This window comes from Pectinophora gossypiella, chromosome 5 (assembly GCF_024362695.1).
Source record: "Pectinophora gossypiella chromosome 5, ilPecGoss1.1, whole genome shotgun sequence".
NCBI lineage: Eukaryota > Metazoa > Arthropoda > Insecta > Lepidoptera > Gelechiidae > Pectinophora > Pectinophora gossypiella.
In genome coordinates, this window is record NC_065408.1 from 5,345,198 (window position 1) to 5,358,224 (window position 13,027).

Below are 13,027 nucleotides of genomic sequence, written 5' to 3' on the forward strand. Positions count from 1 at the left end.
ACCGATCTAAGAGCTTCTACGTGAGAATGTTGTTAATATTGTTAGTACATAGGGGGTCAGGTAATAGCAGAATAAAGCGTGGCGCAAGTATTATAATCGGATAAGGAAAGAAATAAGTTTCTACTTTAAAATAGAAACAATTTTCTCAAGTACCCTGTTTCAAGTGCTTTAAGTTTATTTACGATGCAGGAAAAGAATTAGTAAAGCGGTCCTCGATAGTTTAAAAACAAAATAACATATGTTGAATTCGATAGAGAAACACATTAAAAATACCAATTGTTCATACTCGGAATAATTTAAAGTTATTCTGTTTATTACACGAATTATTTATGATTACTAGGAATGCGCGTAATAAAACAATCTTCATCGCGTCATCTCTAAGTAATCGCCTCGTTACTAGCCGTACACTGCAACCCGTTTCAAATAAAACAACATAAAACTCACGCGACATTTCACGCGGTCTCAACCGTTCTGCAACAGCAATTTTTACCATTACTCAGATTGCGCTTACAACGAGCTTTTTCTAGCGGTTCCTCAAATTGGAGTATAACTATATACCACGTCTGTGACAAGACTTGGTAGTGCCATTCATATAATCGCGTGTTTGTAACTTGAGTTACGGGAATCGTGAAACCCGAGCGTCGCTGGCTGCTCGCGCGCCGTCGCGAGGCAACCGGCAACAAGCCTGAGAACTCCGGCCCCTTGTCTTGGGACTCCCATGTGTGTTATGCAATGGAACTGTACTGTTATAGTCTGTCACGCAATACTAATTGCCGGTACAGTCTCATCTTCACATCGGCCCCGACGCAGCTCGCATCTTATCTCGATGCCGGCTTAGAGACAGTTTAAAACCGGCTTTTGTATCAAGCCTGCCCTCTTTGCCGACGGACAACGGGTCTTTGGAGCACGTTTATCAGTCAAAGAGGGTGAGACCCAACGTACAACGACATGCGGCCGCGTGCTTTAAATGTGTCGAAAGATAAAGATACTGTCGACCTAAAAACATTTTTGTTTTGTCTATTACATTTTACTGTAATAATAAATAAGCAAAGTTTAACTCATAATAATCATAAGCGTGGGCATTGTTTTGAAGTGGAATGCAAACTAAGGTACAACATGACTCACATAGAAGGCACGCGAGACTCGTCGTCGAACTGCGAAAGCTCCACCCAGCACCACCTCTTGTACTTAAGGGCCATGTACACATTAATAAACAAGAATTACGTTCAATATTTTTAACTGTATTCATTTCTTAATATTATTACAATAAAGGTCTACACAGTCATCAACAATGAAGCAGTTACGATCATCACCATGAGAAGCAACCGAATCTAAATTGTACAAGACAGAGTTTACGTTGGCAAATTACAAAGCATTGTGCAATTAAGTATTACGACGCTGACTAGACTCGCATCAAGGGTACGCGCACCTGCTCGAGACGTGTGCATTCCTCACAAACTCGTGACTCAATTCCAGTAGAATCGAATTACAATAATGTAACACATCTCATGTTATTATGTTTCATGTTTCAGATCGTATTAGAGAATGGTTCGTATCGAATTTCACCAAATAGAGGAGAATGTGATCGAAGACTGTCATCGGGAGATTTAATATCAGCTATTTTAGAGAGCCGTCTGTTGGCAAAGTGATAGTAGGGCAATAGTTAGCAGTCGGGTTTCATTCCGGCGTTCAGAGAGAGCCCGGCGAGTTGGCACGCCGCCGCCGGCCGCCGATCGACGACGCTGCCACGTCTCGGTCACTCCGGAGAAAAGTGTGACGCCACAGACTCCATCGGAGTTTGCGCCCGAGCAAATGACCGTGACCGGACGGCGCGTTCACTCTCTACGAAAACGGGACCACGAAACACGCGATTACATCGCGTCGACCGACGACGTTTCGCGAAACGCTAACAAAAAAGTATCGAGTCATTGTCGAATAGACAGGTATTACTGTCGGTACACAGTTGGTATCCGTATCGACCACGCGCCCTATGAAGGGTGGTCGGAGCCTGGCACGGCGTGTGCCATGCAATGGGAACCGCTTCACCTCACGCAGGCTCCCTTCAATAGTAAACCTGACACGGAAAAATGTCATGCTGCCCCGATTATGTTACCCGTTCATATAGACTCGCTAGCTCGTATAGACTCGATTTATTTTTTAGCTGACGAACTCAGTAAAGCTAAGAAGGTACTTATTTCCCCATGGCATGGCACATTTGTTACAGCGGTTTCGTAAATAAATAAAAGGTACATTTAAGGTACTTTGATTAATGCAACAAACAGTCCAAATAGAAGCCGGATTAAAAAAAGATAATCTCAAACAATACCAGTCTTGCGCCATTGATGTTCAGACAAAAGCGAGATGCCATTACCAGCTATTGTTTACTGAATCAGTTTTGCAAGCCAGCAGTTAAGTGTTAAATAATTTACCTATTTCAATATCATGCTCTATTTCCGGCGGCGTAGCGAAACATTCTCACGTTCCGTCGCATAAGTATACTGATTAGATACCAATTAAATGTTGCCACATAGTATAGATACCTACAATAGAAACAGCGCTCTAATGACCGTAATTTACCTTGTACCCTTCAGCGAGCAGTAAGCCAATCAGTCGGAATGCGAGGATCAATAACGTCACTCACTATTAGATTAGTTCCTAGTGGCGTATGTACAGCTTTACATACATTACACGCGAGCGTGCAAACCAAAACAACGTGTACTATATCACCACAATCGATAAGCGTGACAAGTTGTTTTAACATTACAAATCTATAACTTGAGAAGTCATACGAGAACATTTTCCCATTTCCTTTACGGAACTCTCGACCGCAATAAAGAGAACGTATAATAAATTCGTGCAACGGAAGCATAACTTATCGTAATCATCAATACACACGCATGGACGTAACTAAAACAAATAAAAAGCTGGTACTACTCGATTCTCATTCATGTGCATTTGCTCATTCTCGGCGTTTCACAACGCAAATATTTGTATTATGTAAAATGTTAGAGAGAGAGTGTAAAGCGGTCAATGCGCGCACCAGCGCTCCACTTGCTGTAATTGAATTAGGAGCAATCGAGCTCACTGCGATGTACCGAGCGGCTCTCGAGACTGCGCTGGTAGAGGTGCCGCCCTCCTATTCAAGCGCCCTACGGTCATTGTTCCACCCACGCAACACATCAACGTGTAATTAACAAACTGCAAGTTAAAATCTCCATTCAATCACGCATAAACACGTCTGACTAAGTCAAACAACAAATATTTAACGGAATAGAATCGTATTTGAATTAACCTATTTAGCTGATTCATAAAGACAAGAAGATGATGCAACATCTTGTTACTATCTACATCTATTCTACATCAGATCCTACATCTATTATTGTTATGATAAACCTTACAAGGTGAAAGTCACTACGCAATAAGTTTATTTATAAAACATTGTCGTTGCGAATAGTATCAATATCATCAATGCACAAACAAAACATCCGCGGCGGCCGGTCGGCTACCTTCCGGCGCGGGCGCAACCCTTGCGGTGCACGCAACATGATCCGCAGCATAGACACAAACGAAAGCTCCAAGCCGATGTACTTTAAAAACTGGTTATAGTTAACTGCCATTTACTGGCAAAACTCGAGAAAGTTTTAGTCGACGGGGCAAGTTTAACATAGAAAACGGGCTGCATTTCTGACCGACATAGTGGTACGCGGCACGTGTGGAATATAAAATACACTTTATGATACGTGCTGAAGCTTTCGTTCGGTAAGCATACAGGTACAGAAAAGAAGGGCTTCTTAAGAGTCAATTCATAACAGAGGTGTGTTGTGCTAACATAAGTTTCAAATCTTGAAGGCCCGCCGCAAGCGTTATGTTGATGAACCGGCCGCTTGTGGTGAAAACGTCGTGAGAAAGTAAAAAGAGGCAATCAGCGAGAGAAAAGCGCACAGAGACCGAGACGCCGAGGAACAGGCAACACCTTAATAGCGTACTTAAAAATTCAGGACGACGGCCTCCGCTCTGACCTACTGTCAATCCTTGTTTACGTTTACATTACGAACGTGGGTTATTTCCTAATTGCGACATGCTATCGCTACGGTTGCCGTTATAGTAGATCAATGTGAAGATCCTCTATTTGATTGGAACTTACGTCGTGAGAATGAATCCAGTCGTCGATGTGCACGGACAGCAGTGAGAAGAGCAAATCTACGCCATGCTGACTGAAACAAATGAATTAAGCAATTGAAATTCTCATTCCATCAACAAATAGTACGCCTGTCTGCAAACAGGGTCGACCACTATCAAACTAACAATTATCGTAACAATTGTCAACTGAAACTAGAATAAATGACCCCGTATCATTTACTGTAATATTACAACTGTAATTACAGCTTGCCGTTCGTTTCATCAAAGTACAAATATAAATATTGCATGCAATATCGAAGCAAATTGTTACATTGCCCCGATAATTATAGTGTCCGTCGAAATCAATACGAAGGACCTCAATTTTATCCATCGGGATCGATGTGCGACTCAATTCAAAATCAAGGAAAAGATATAATAAGACTTAACTTCTCTTATGAATATGGATTAGCACGAAGTAGGTATGTTTCAGATAACCTTATAGCTTTTAAATACGCGATCGTGTGCCAAAATGCAGTAAAGCGACCGATGTACAGCATTACGGACGTTCTCGATATATCACTTTTTTATTGCAAATATCTAGAGATAAAAGTGCGTTTTGTTCGCATTTTAAGAAGTTGAACTATAAAAATTTGTACCTCAATCCGGCCAGAATCACCGTATTGAGTCACGACGTGCATTTGTGAGTCATTGAGGCAACGACCGGGTGGTACCTCGTCGCTGTTTGTTGCAAATATCTAGAGATAAAAGTACTTTTTTCAACGGCAGCTAATACTTTCCGAGCACTTCCTTTATAATCAAACGTTTTGAATTCCAACGCGTTCATTTCTGAGCGTGCCTGGTTTGTAATCAAATATTATTTGTAGAACTATGCAAGTAATATTAATTCCGCTTATTCATATTTGCACCCTAAACCTATGAGGTTAAGTACGAAGTGGGCGCGAGGCTTCGTTGTGTAAAACCCATGAAGGGTTAATTAGAATGTAGAGCTCGTACCGAGGCAGTGATTCAATACAACTCGGTACTCAGCTACATGGCAAATGGCATCAACGACGGCACGTGTCACGATTGTGGGACCGACGCACCTTATTGTGTTGGTCTTTATAATTTCCAAAAGCGAACAATACACGATAGACTCAAGAAATTGAATTTTTCATTGATTACAATTTTAAAACATAATGGCGCGCTATTGTTATTGCGTGTTGCAAGCGACTGTGGTACATTTTTCACAATGCCACAGATCATAATACAATCCTAAGGCAAGGATGGATATTGCCAATAAAATAGTACTGCGCGCGTATAACAACCAAACGGCATCCTTATTAAATATTCTCGCACCGCCGCTGCGACTCGCTATGTAGGTATTTCTGTAACCGATACATGTAAGATTTCCTCAAGTCAGGGTTCACAGAGCGGTCTTCTAGAGCAAGAAAGGTGAGGTTCACCGAAGCGCAACTTGCCGTAAAGCATGTCGCGTGCGCAAACGCAGCGCTCGCGACGGATGCACCACCGGAACGCGCATCATTTGGAGACAATTCACATGAGAGAAACTCCCACTTGTCAAGTCTAATCATAGTGGCATGATGGTCTCATGATATGAAATAGGAGAGCTTATAATATTCATGTGGGAATGCCAGGGTGTCGGGAGACAGGGCGATGACAGTAGAACAAACTGTGTCCTACAAGACACGACGATTGCGATTTGCAAAAAATATATCGTTTATTTCTAAAGAAGACAAAAGTAGCGTCCTCATGAGTAAATTCGGGCTAAAGAAAAATTTTCATGGCATTAACTTATGTAGTTATGTACACATGCGTAAAGTGAGAGGTTGAAAGGTCGTTTAAACAAAAATAACGGCTCCGAGAAATGTAAACAAAAAAAAAACGGTCAGTCTGTGAGACAAGTTAATAACTATGAACCTTATCTCACTAATTTAATTACTTAGTTATTAAGACCGCGGCGTATCTCGCGTAATGTCCAGTATATTACCATTATCTTAGCGAATAATGCGTTCGACATTTTCATAACATGCAGCTCGACATGTGCAAAGTAGCTTATATTTATAAGGTGCTTAACTGAACGTAATACCGTTACATGACTGTTGCACTGTGCGACCTCGCGCACGTCTTGCCTAGGCGCAGGTAACTGGACGATCTTGTACCATAAATGTCTACTGCTTTTGGTATCTTAACCATGGATCTAACTGGTCTATAAAGTCAGGTTGAACATTATAATATATGATGTGAGGTGTTAGAACAGCTTTTGTACATGTTTTTATTCAGAAAAGTGACCGAGTGAAGCATTGAAGATGGAACAGAGTAGAGGGAAAAATATTGAACAAGTATTGGAATTTATCAATCCAACATGTTTTAATAACCAACTTAATAAGTTGAGCTAACTTGGTTGGCGTAACAATGGATGTTAGGGCAAAATCTTATGTCAAATATCATTAGAATCTTCTAAATTTTATAAATGTCTACCTAATAATTTGTTACAGACCATTTTTTTTTTATTATGTATATTTAATCAAAACACTACCAGCATTCATCCCATGGTCAAGGGAGTTTGAAAATTAGGGTCTTTAATCCAACCAATAAACAAAGTTTATTGCCCGCTATTATGTAGTATTAGTGCCATATTTTATGGACAAGTGGTGGAAACCTTGTTTATTCTGTGAGATCAGATAGCAGTTGTTGTTAGATTATGTTAAGCTATAGATAGATAGATTCTGTAAATAGAAATAGCATTTTGATAAGAGTTTTTGATAAGAGTATCTTGAAATTTATATTTCTACATTGCTGCGCTCACTCCACAAAGAACTGCAGTTTTACATCTATATAATTAAAATCATGCTGATAATCTTTCAAAACTATTTTATATTTATTTATAATCTTTATTAGGGTAGGACAGGGTGGTCCCTCAGTTGTGCAATAATACCTATACCTAATCTTAGGTATCCACAGATAGATATGATGAAGTATCCAGTAACAGCCCATCGTCTACAGTACATTGAGACTTAATTAATACAATTGGGATGATAAGCAGCTTGGATCATAATGTATTCTGTTTAAATTATATTATTATGGTATAGTGTGCTAGAAGGTACTTATTTAAGAAAAATAAAGAACTATATTACAGTTTTAGATCAACTTTATACTGCTCATAGCAGCTATTATTTTATTAACTGTTATTTTCCAAATAAAAGTGTATTTAAAAACAACTAAACATAAACAGACTATATACGTCCCTCTACTGGGCACACATCTCCCCTCAATCAACCAGAGGGGGTATGGCCCATACTCTACCACTCTGCTCCACAAAACAACTAATTGACTGAATTCTGTTTATGAAGAATGAACATCTTGTGACTGGTCAAGATAAGTCGTTAGAAATAAGCTAAAGTGAGGATGAAATGAGTAAGATAATAGAGCCCACTACCATGCTATGCTTGTTTGCATAGGAGGATCAAATTATTATGACTTTTGCAATAACAAAATAAGAAAATATGACAAACTTGAAGAATAAATGTATTCTTGTTACAGTAACTCATATGCAGCTCATATGAAATAAAACAATATGCCCCAATAACTTAAAACATAAGGTGGGCCACATTTGGATCATAACTTCGTAAGGCCCAGATTTCCAGACACAATAGTTAAACAATGGGATTTGGATTTTAAAAGGCATTTGGGCCTTACGACCATATAAACTAAAGGTGCTATTTAATGTCACAGATTGCAATTAACCTAAAAATGAATCTATTTATTAATTTATAGCAATTTTAGCTGTAATATGAACAGGGTTGTCAATTATTCAAGTAAATAGGTTCCAGCTTCAACCTACTAAGTTACTACTAAACATAAATTTATGAAATGCAGTAAATATACTTTAAAGTTTGTAGAAAATATAAAATTTCAAAGTACCAAGTAAGATACTTTGTCAACAGGTTTCAATATCTCGCGCAAATTCTCGACGTACCTACTCGGCGCAAGCACAGTACCAATGCCTGCCGAGGGGCCGCTGACAGGTAAAATCGTAATCACAGTGACAACATTCCAATGTGATTATCTACCTGTTTCACCACGATACCCCCAACACAAGTTGAAACATAATGCTCAATACATACCGAATCAAATTTGCCGCTGTGTACATCCAATAACACAATATTTACACATATTTTGTTATCAAAGTATTCATAGAAAACAACCACTTCACAAAACTTTGAAATTGGTCAAAAACTTTTCAAGGCACTAATTAACAACACCGTTATCACACTTTAAAGTTCACTTAGGTCGAGAAAAGGCAATTCGTGTAAGGCAGTAATACAAAATAAACCGAAATAATCATTATATTACCGTAATAACTTTGAACACAAAAATATTTCAGTAAAAACGGACATAACACGAGTGACGCAGACACAAAAATCCAACAAAAGTGCCACAATCAAGAACGAAATGAATGAGTTTGGAGCGAATGAATGAATGAAGCGTCTCTTTATTCCCACCGACCATAGAGTTACTAGAACTATATGAACTGTTAGTGGAGATCACACGCCATCTACCAGCAAATGATTGAAGTGTTAATATCCGGTAAAGGGCAAAAACCCTTCGACTGGAATTGAACGAATAGGCGACTTAACCCTCTCCAAGACGCTGCTAGTTTGATATTCATACCTAGGTCATATAACATGTAATGAAATAGCTGGAGATTCTTTAGCAATTGATTCGTACTATATCACTATTTTACTCCCATTTCTAATATTTTGATGAAATAACTTATAAATAAAATATTTTTTTAATTTGTAAAATAAATAAAACGCAAATCTTTCATAGATTTAATTGTATTTTGTTCTAAAATTGTACATTCACGCACATACACACAATAATTAAAATGTCAAAAATCAATTTTCACTTCAGTCTGCTCCAAAAAAGACTTGATACAAATGGCACTACCCATATTAATGATCATACCGCGAAAAAATTCTAAATCTATGATCATACCACAATTACATACTATGCATATTCATTTAGTTTTTCTCTTTTTGAGTAACAGCAATATACCAAAATTTGAGACCATACAAAGTTACAACAATGCAATTTACAAACATAAGTATATGATCGTTTTTGAACATCATGTTATAATACTAATGTACAACGAAAGAAAAATCCAAAATAAAAAAGAAAATATTTATTTTAGAAAATAATACTTAATAAATCTACAAAATCGTATGCATCGATTTCTCATTATTCATACATAAATCAGGAGATTACGAATACAAGTAAATACCTAAGTATAAGAATAGAATAAATCTACAAAAAAGGATCTTACAAATTATACCATAGAGTTGTACGTTTCTAGGGAGAGCTAAGTCAACCCAATTTTATTCATGTCAGATCAATAAATTATGCTGTATATAAATGAAAATCAAAATCCGTTATAAGTGGGTGTCCGAATTTTTCAAAACCAATATTTTTAACTTCTCACATGACTAAATATTGGGTAGACAATGGTCTCAGTTGAGAATAATTTTACTTTGTACTGTCAAGATAACCCCACATGAAAACATTAGAAATGCATTTTTGTCATTAATTCATAATAGAAACATGTACAAAACATTATGTATGTCTTAAAATAGGCGCACAAGAGTTATCGTGACAATCAAATTACACTAAGTGAGAGTGTTGTGTGTCAAGATTAAATTTACTGGTCGGAGCCTTCGTCTTCATCATCATCGTCTTGCTCCTCCTCAGTGGAAGCAGCATCCTTCTTGGGCGGTGCGTCCTTACGCGGCCGACCACGGCCTCTCCCTTCAACACTCTAAAACAATTTACATCAAATAAATTCACCAAAACACTGTGTGGAAAGAGAAGCAGTTAATTGTTAAAATTAAAAAGTATTTGTGTTCATTAATTACAACTAACCTTGGCCTTTGCTGGTGCAGCCTTTTTCTTAGAGCCTTTGGGTCTGCCTCTGCCTCGTTTCGCTATCGGCGCTTGCTCATCGTCAGAAGATTTTGTTGATTCCTTGGCCTTGTTAGCTGCTGGTGGTCTACCTCTTTTCTTTGAATCTCCTTTCGCTTCCTGCAAACGATTAGTATAATTAATAACATTAAAAATCTAATTAAATTAAAAACTACGTGATAAATTGATATTAACCGCTTGTGTTCCATTCGATTTCGGTCTGCCGCGTCCTTTCTTCTCAACAGCCGTTGACCCATCATCAGACATTGCAGCTAAGTTTAATTTGTACACCTACACAGGTAAATTCTGAAAAATAGATAATTTTGTTAGACTTTTCTGAAAATTGGCCAGGATATTTTCAGTGATGGAAACACCGGTAAAGAGCATCAATAAGAGTATCTATGGACAGTTGTGATATTGATTTAGCTAATGTAATTAACATATGAAAGACGATTTATAGTCAACAAATCCATCCTAAACCAAAAAACCTGAACTCAAAATACTTTATATAGTAATATATAACAAACCTACACTTAAAATAAAATAAAACAATTGATGAAATGTCATTAACCACAAAGACGCTTGCTAGATCTAGTCAATTATTGTACTTCATACTGATTTATAGTGTACGCCAACGAAAATAGTCTATTACTGATAGGTCCTCAACAAAAATACCACACTTAGCTAAATGAAATTATCACAAGACGCCGACGCTACTCACAATCTGCTAAGTAATTTTATGACTACCAAACCAAGCCGATATAATGGAGTCTGCTTAGATTACTAGAATACGAAATTTACGGATAAATACAAGGATAACAACGCCACTAATTTTATCGATTGTTCGTTAGAAGTGAAATATTGTGAAAATAATAACAAAATGCATATTATGAAGAAAAAATAGAATAAAATACTCACAGAATTGTTTACAGCAAACGTTATCGCAATGGTCAAAAAGAATATTATGGCGGGCCGGGCAGCGAACCGGTTGTTTATTTGGCGTCTGTGCAGAGGGCGCTAATGTTCGCTTGAACATTTTAGAATGGGAGAAATCAAAATATGTTTCTGCCGTTTTCTCGGCGTCGAGTTTATGCAAAATAGTTTATTCATTTATTTTAATAATAAATTAATGTAATTCGTTTAAAAATGATAGATAAATCTTATTTTGGACACATACAACATTTAATTTTAAAAAGCCCGCCATCAGCACTTCTCGGCCAAAAAGCTAAAGATTTACTGTAGTAAACTTTTAACTCACCGTTTTAGAGTCTATGGTTTATCACTATTTTCCCACCTAACCCACCTTCAAACTCCACTGGTAGGTTTCAGACGGGTTAACTATTTCATTCATATTTTAATGAGTGAATGATATTTATTTCAAAAAACAGTGATGTAAATTGAAAATAAATATTTTAAAATTGTTTCTAAAATATTTAAAATACTGACAGATTAAGGCTAAATGATTCGTTTTTGTTCTGTTTGTCTGACCGTTTTATTTACTTCGTTTGTGCAGCTACTTCAGTGTAAAGGTATTATTTAAAGGTTAAAAATTTTGTTTATCATGATACCTATTATGCTATAATATACAACTTGAGCAGTGAAGTGAAGATGAAGCAGCCCATCGAACCAACTAAAGAAGATTGTTGCAACAGTGGGTGTAACCCTTGCGTGTTCGATGTCTATGAACAACAACTAAAATTATATAAAAAGTATTTAGAAACTGGCGAATTATCTGGAGACAAATCTGAAAATGCCATATCCCAGCTGGAATACACAAATTTTATTCTTGTAAAGAAAGTTAACCTATGTGAAGCCCACATACTTCTTCTATTTAAGAGGTTAGAAGACAAGGAAAATAATAGTAAAGTTTGGTGGAGCCCGGGCACCCACTTTCTTGTAAAATATATTTCTGAAGAGACACCATGTACTCGTGCTTATACTCCTTTGAAGCATAGTGATCAATCCAACACCAACTGTGACTTCTCTGTGATTATAAAAGTTTATGAAAATGGCTTAGTTTCAAAGTATTTAAATGACCTAAGACTAGGAGATTACACATTATGGAGAGGTCCTTATGGTTCATATGAAGTTGTCCCAAACAAATATAACAGAATCATCATGATTGCTCAAGGTACTGGGATTGCACCTTTTATTAGTATAATTGAGAACATTATTAATAATGATGATGATATGACCAAAATCACCTTATACTATTGTACGAAGAGTATAGATACCATTTTGCTGAGAGATGAGTTATACCTATTCCAAGAATATTGGAATTTCTCATACAAAATATTTATAAGTAATTTAGGGGAAAATAGTAAACATAAATACAAGGAACCCATTGTGAACCACAAATTAAAACAAGAAGATTTGTGTAGTCTCAAACCATTCTCATCTAATGATCAATTTCTTTTATGTGGTACATCTCAATTTATGATGGACATGAAACAGTGGTTGACAAATGAAGATAATTCTTTACAAAATATAATACTGTTTTGATTTTGTTTTTCATTTATCATATCTACATAAGTAAACTAAAATATAATAAAAAACGAGAAACTGATTCACTGAGCACACAGTCCAAACTGCTGATTTTTGCACAAAACTTACTTTTATAATAAAGGTAAGAACAGAAAATTCTTTTGGGATAAAGAGGTGAAAGAGTTTCCAGACAACAAAAAGTCGCGACCAATATTTTTTTTATTAAATGTTGTTAATCTTTCTCTTGTGTTGGGATGTGAGATCAATGGCCAACCTTATCAACCCTGGTGTCAGGATTACTATTGATCTACCATGAAATGGCTTATTTAATAACTACATATCCAACTTAGGTAAAAAGTAGCTGGACCGAGACCGGCTGCTTAACGTACCCTCCGAAGCACCGATCAACTCACGTCCTAATCAAACTATGGAATACAATCACTCC

General features: G+C 37.0%; 3 protein-coding genes across 3 annotated transcripts in view; 1 reads left to right on the forward strand and 2 right to left on the reverse strand.

The window, feature by feature from the left end:
* Positions 1 to 8,585, reverse strand: part of LOC126366669 (afadin) — a 97,513-nt gene extending 88,928 nt beyond the window's left edge. Inside the window, exons 1-2 of the mRNA XM_050009875.1 lie at positions 8,265 to 8,585; positions 4,145 to 4,214 (exon numbers count right to left, since the gene is read on the reverse strand). The gene's annotated coding sequence lies outside the window, so the exon portion shown is untranslated. The remainder of the gene's footprint in view (positions 1 to 4,144; positions 4,215 to 8,264) is intronic.
* A 725-nt stretch (positions 8,586 to 9,310) lies between these two features.
* On the reverse strand, positions 9,311 to 11,135 carry LOC126366668 (high mobility group protein HMGI-C-like). Its single transcript, XM_050009874.1, has 4 exons — positions 11,017 to 11,135; positions 10,294 to 10,404; positions 10,060 to 10,218; positions 9,311 to 9,955 (listed from the first exon to the last, which is right to left on the reverse strand). The coding sequence occupies exons 2-4, from the start codon at positions 10,363 to 10,365 to the stop codon at positions 9,839 to 9,841; spliced, it is 348 nt and encodes a 115-aa protein (XP_049865831.1). The 5' UTR covers positions 10,366 to 10,404; positions 11,017 to 11,135; the 3' UTR covers positions 9,311 to 9,838.
* Positions 11,136 to 11,410: 275 nt separating this feature from the next.
* LOC126366646 (NADH-cytochrome b5 reductase-like) lies at positions 11,411 to 12,600 on the forward strand. Its single transcript, XM_050009842.1, has one exon. The coding sequence runs from the start codon at positions 11,707 to 11,709 to the stop codon at positions 12,598 to 12,600; it is 894 nt and encodes a 297-aa protein (XP_049865799.1). The 5' UTR covers positions 11,411 to 11,706.
* Positions 12,601 to 13,027: the final 427 nt, after the last annotated feature.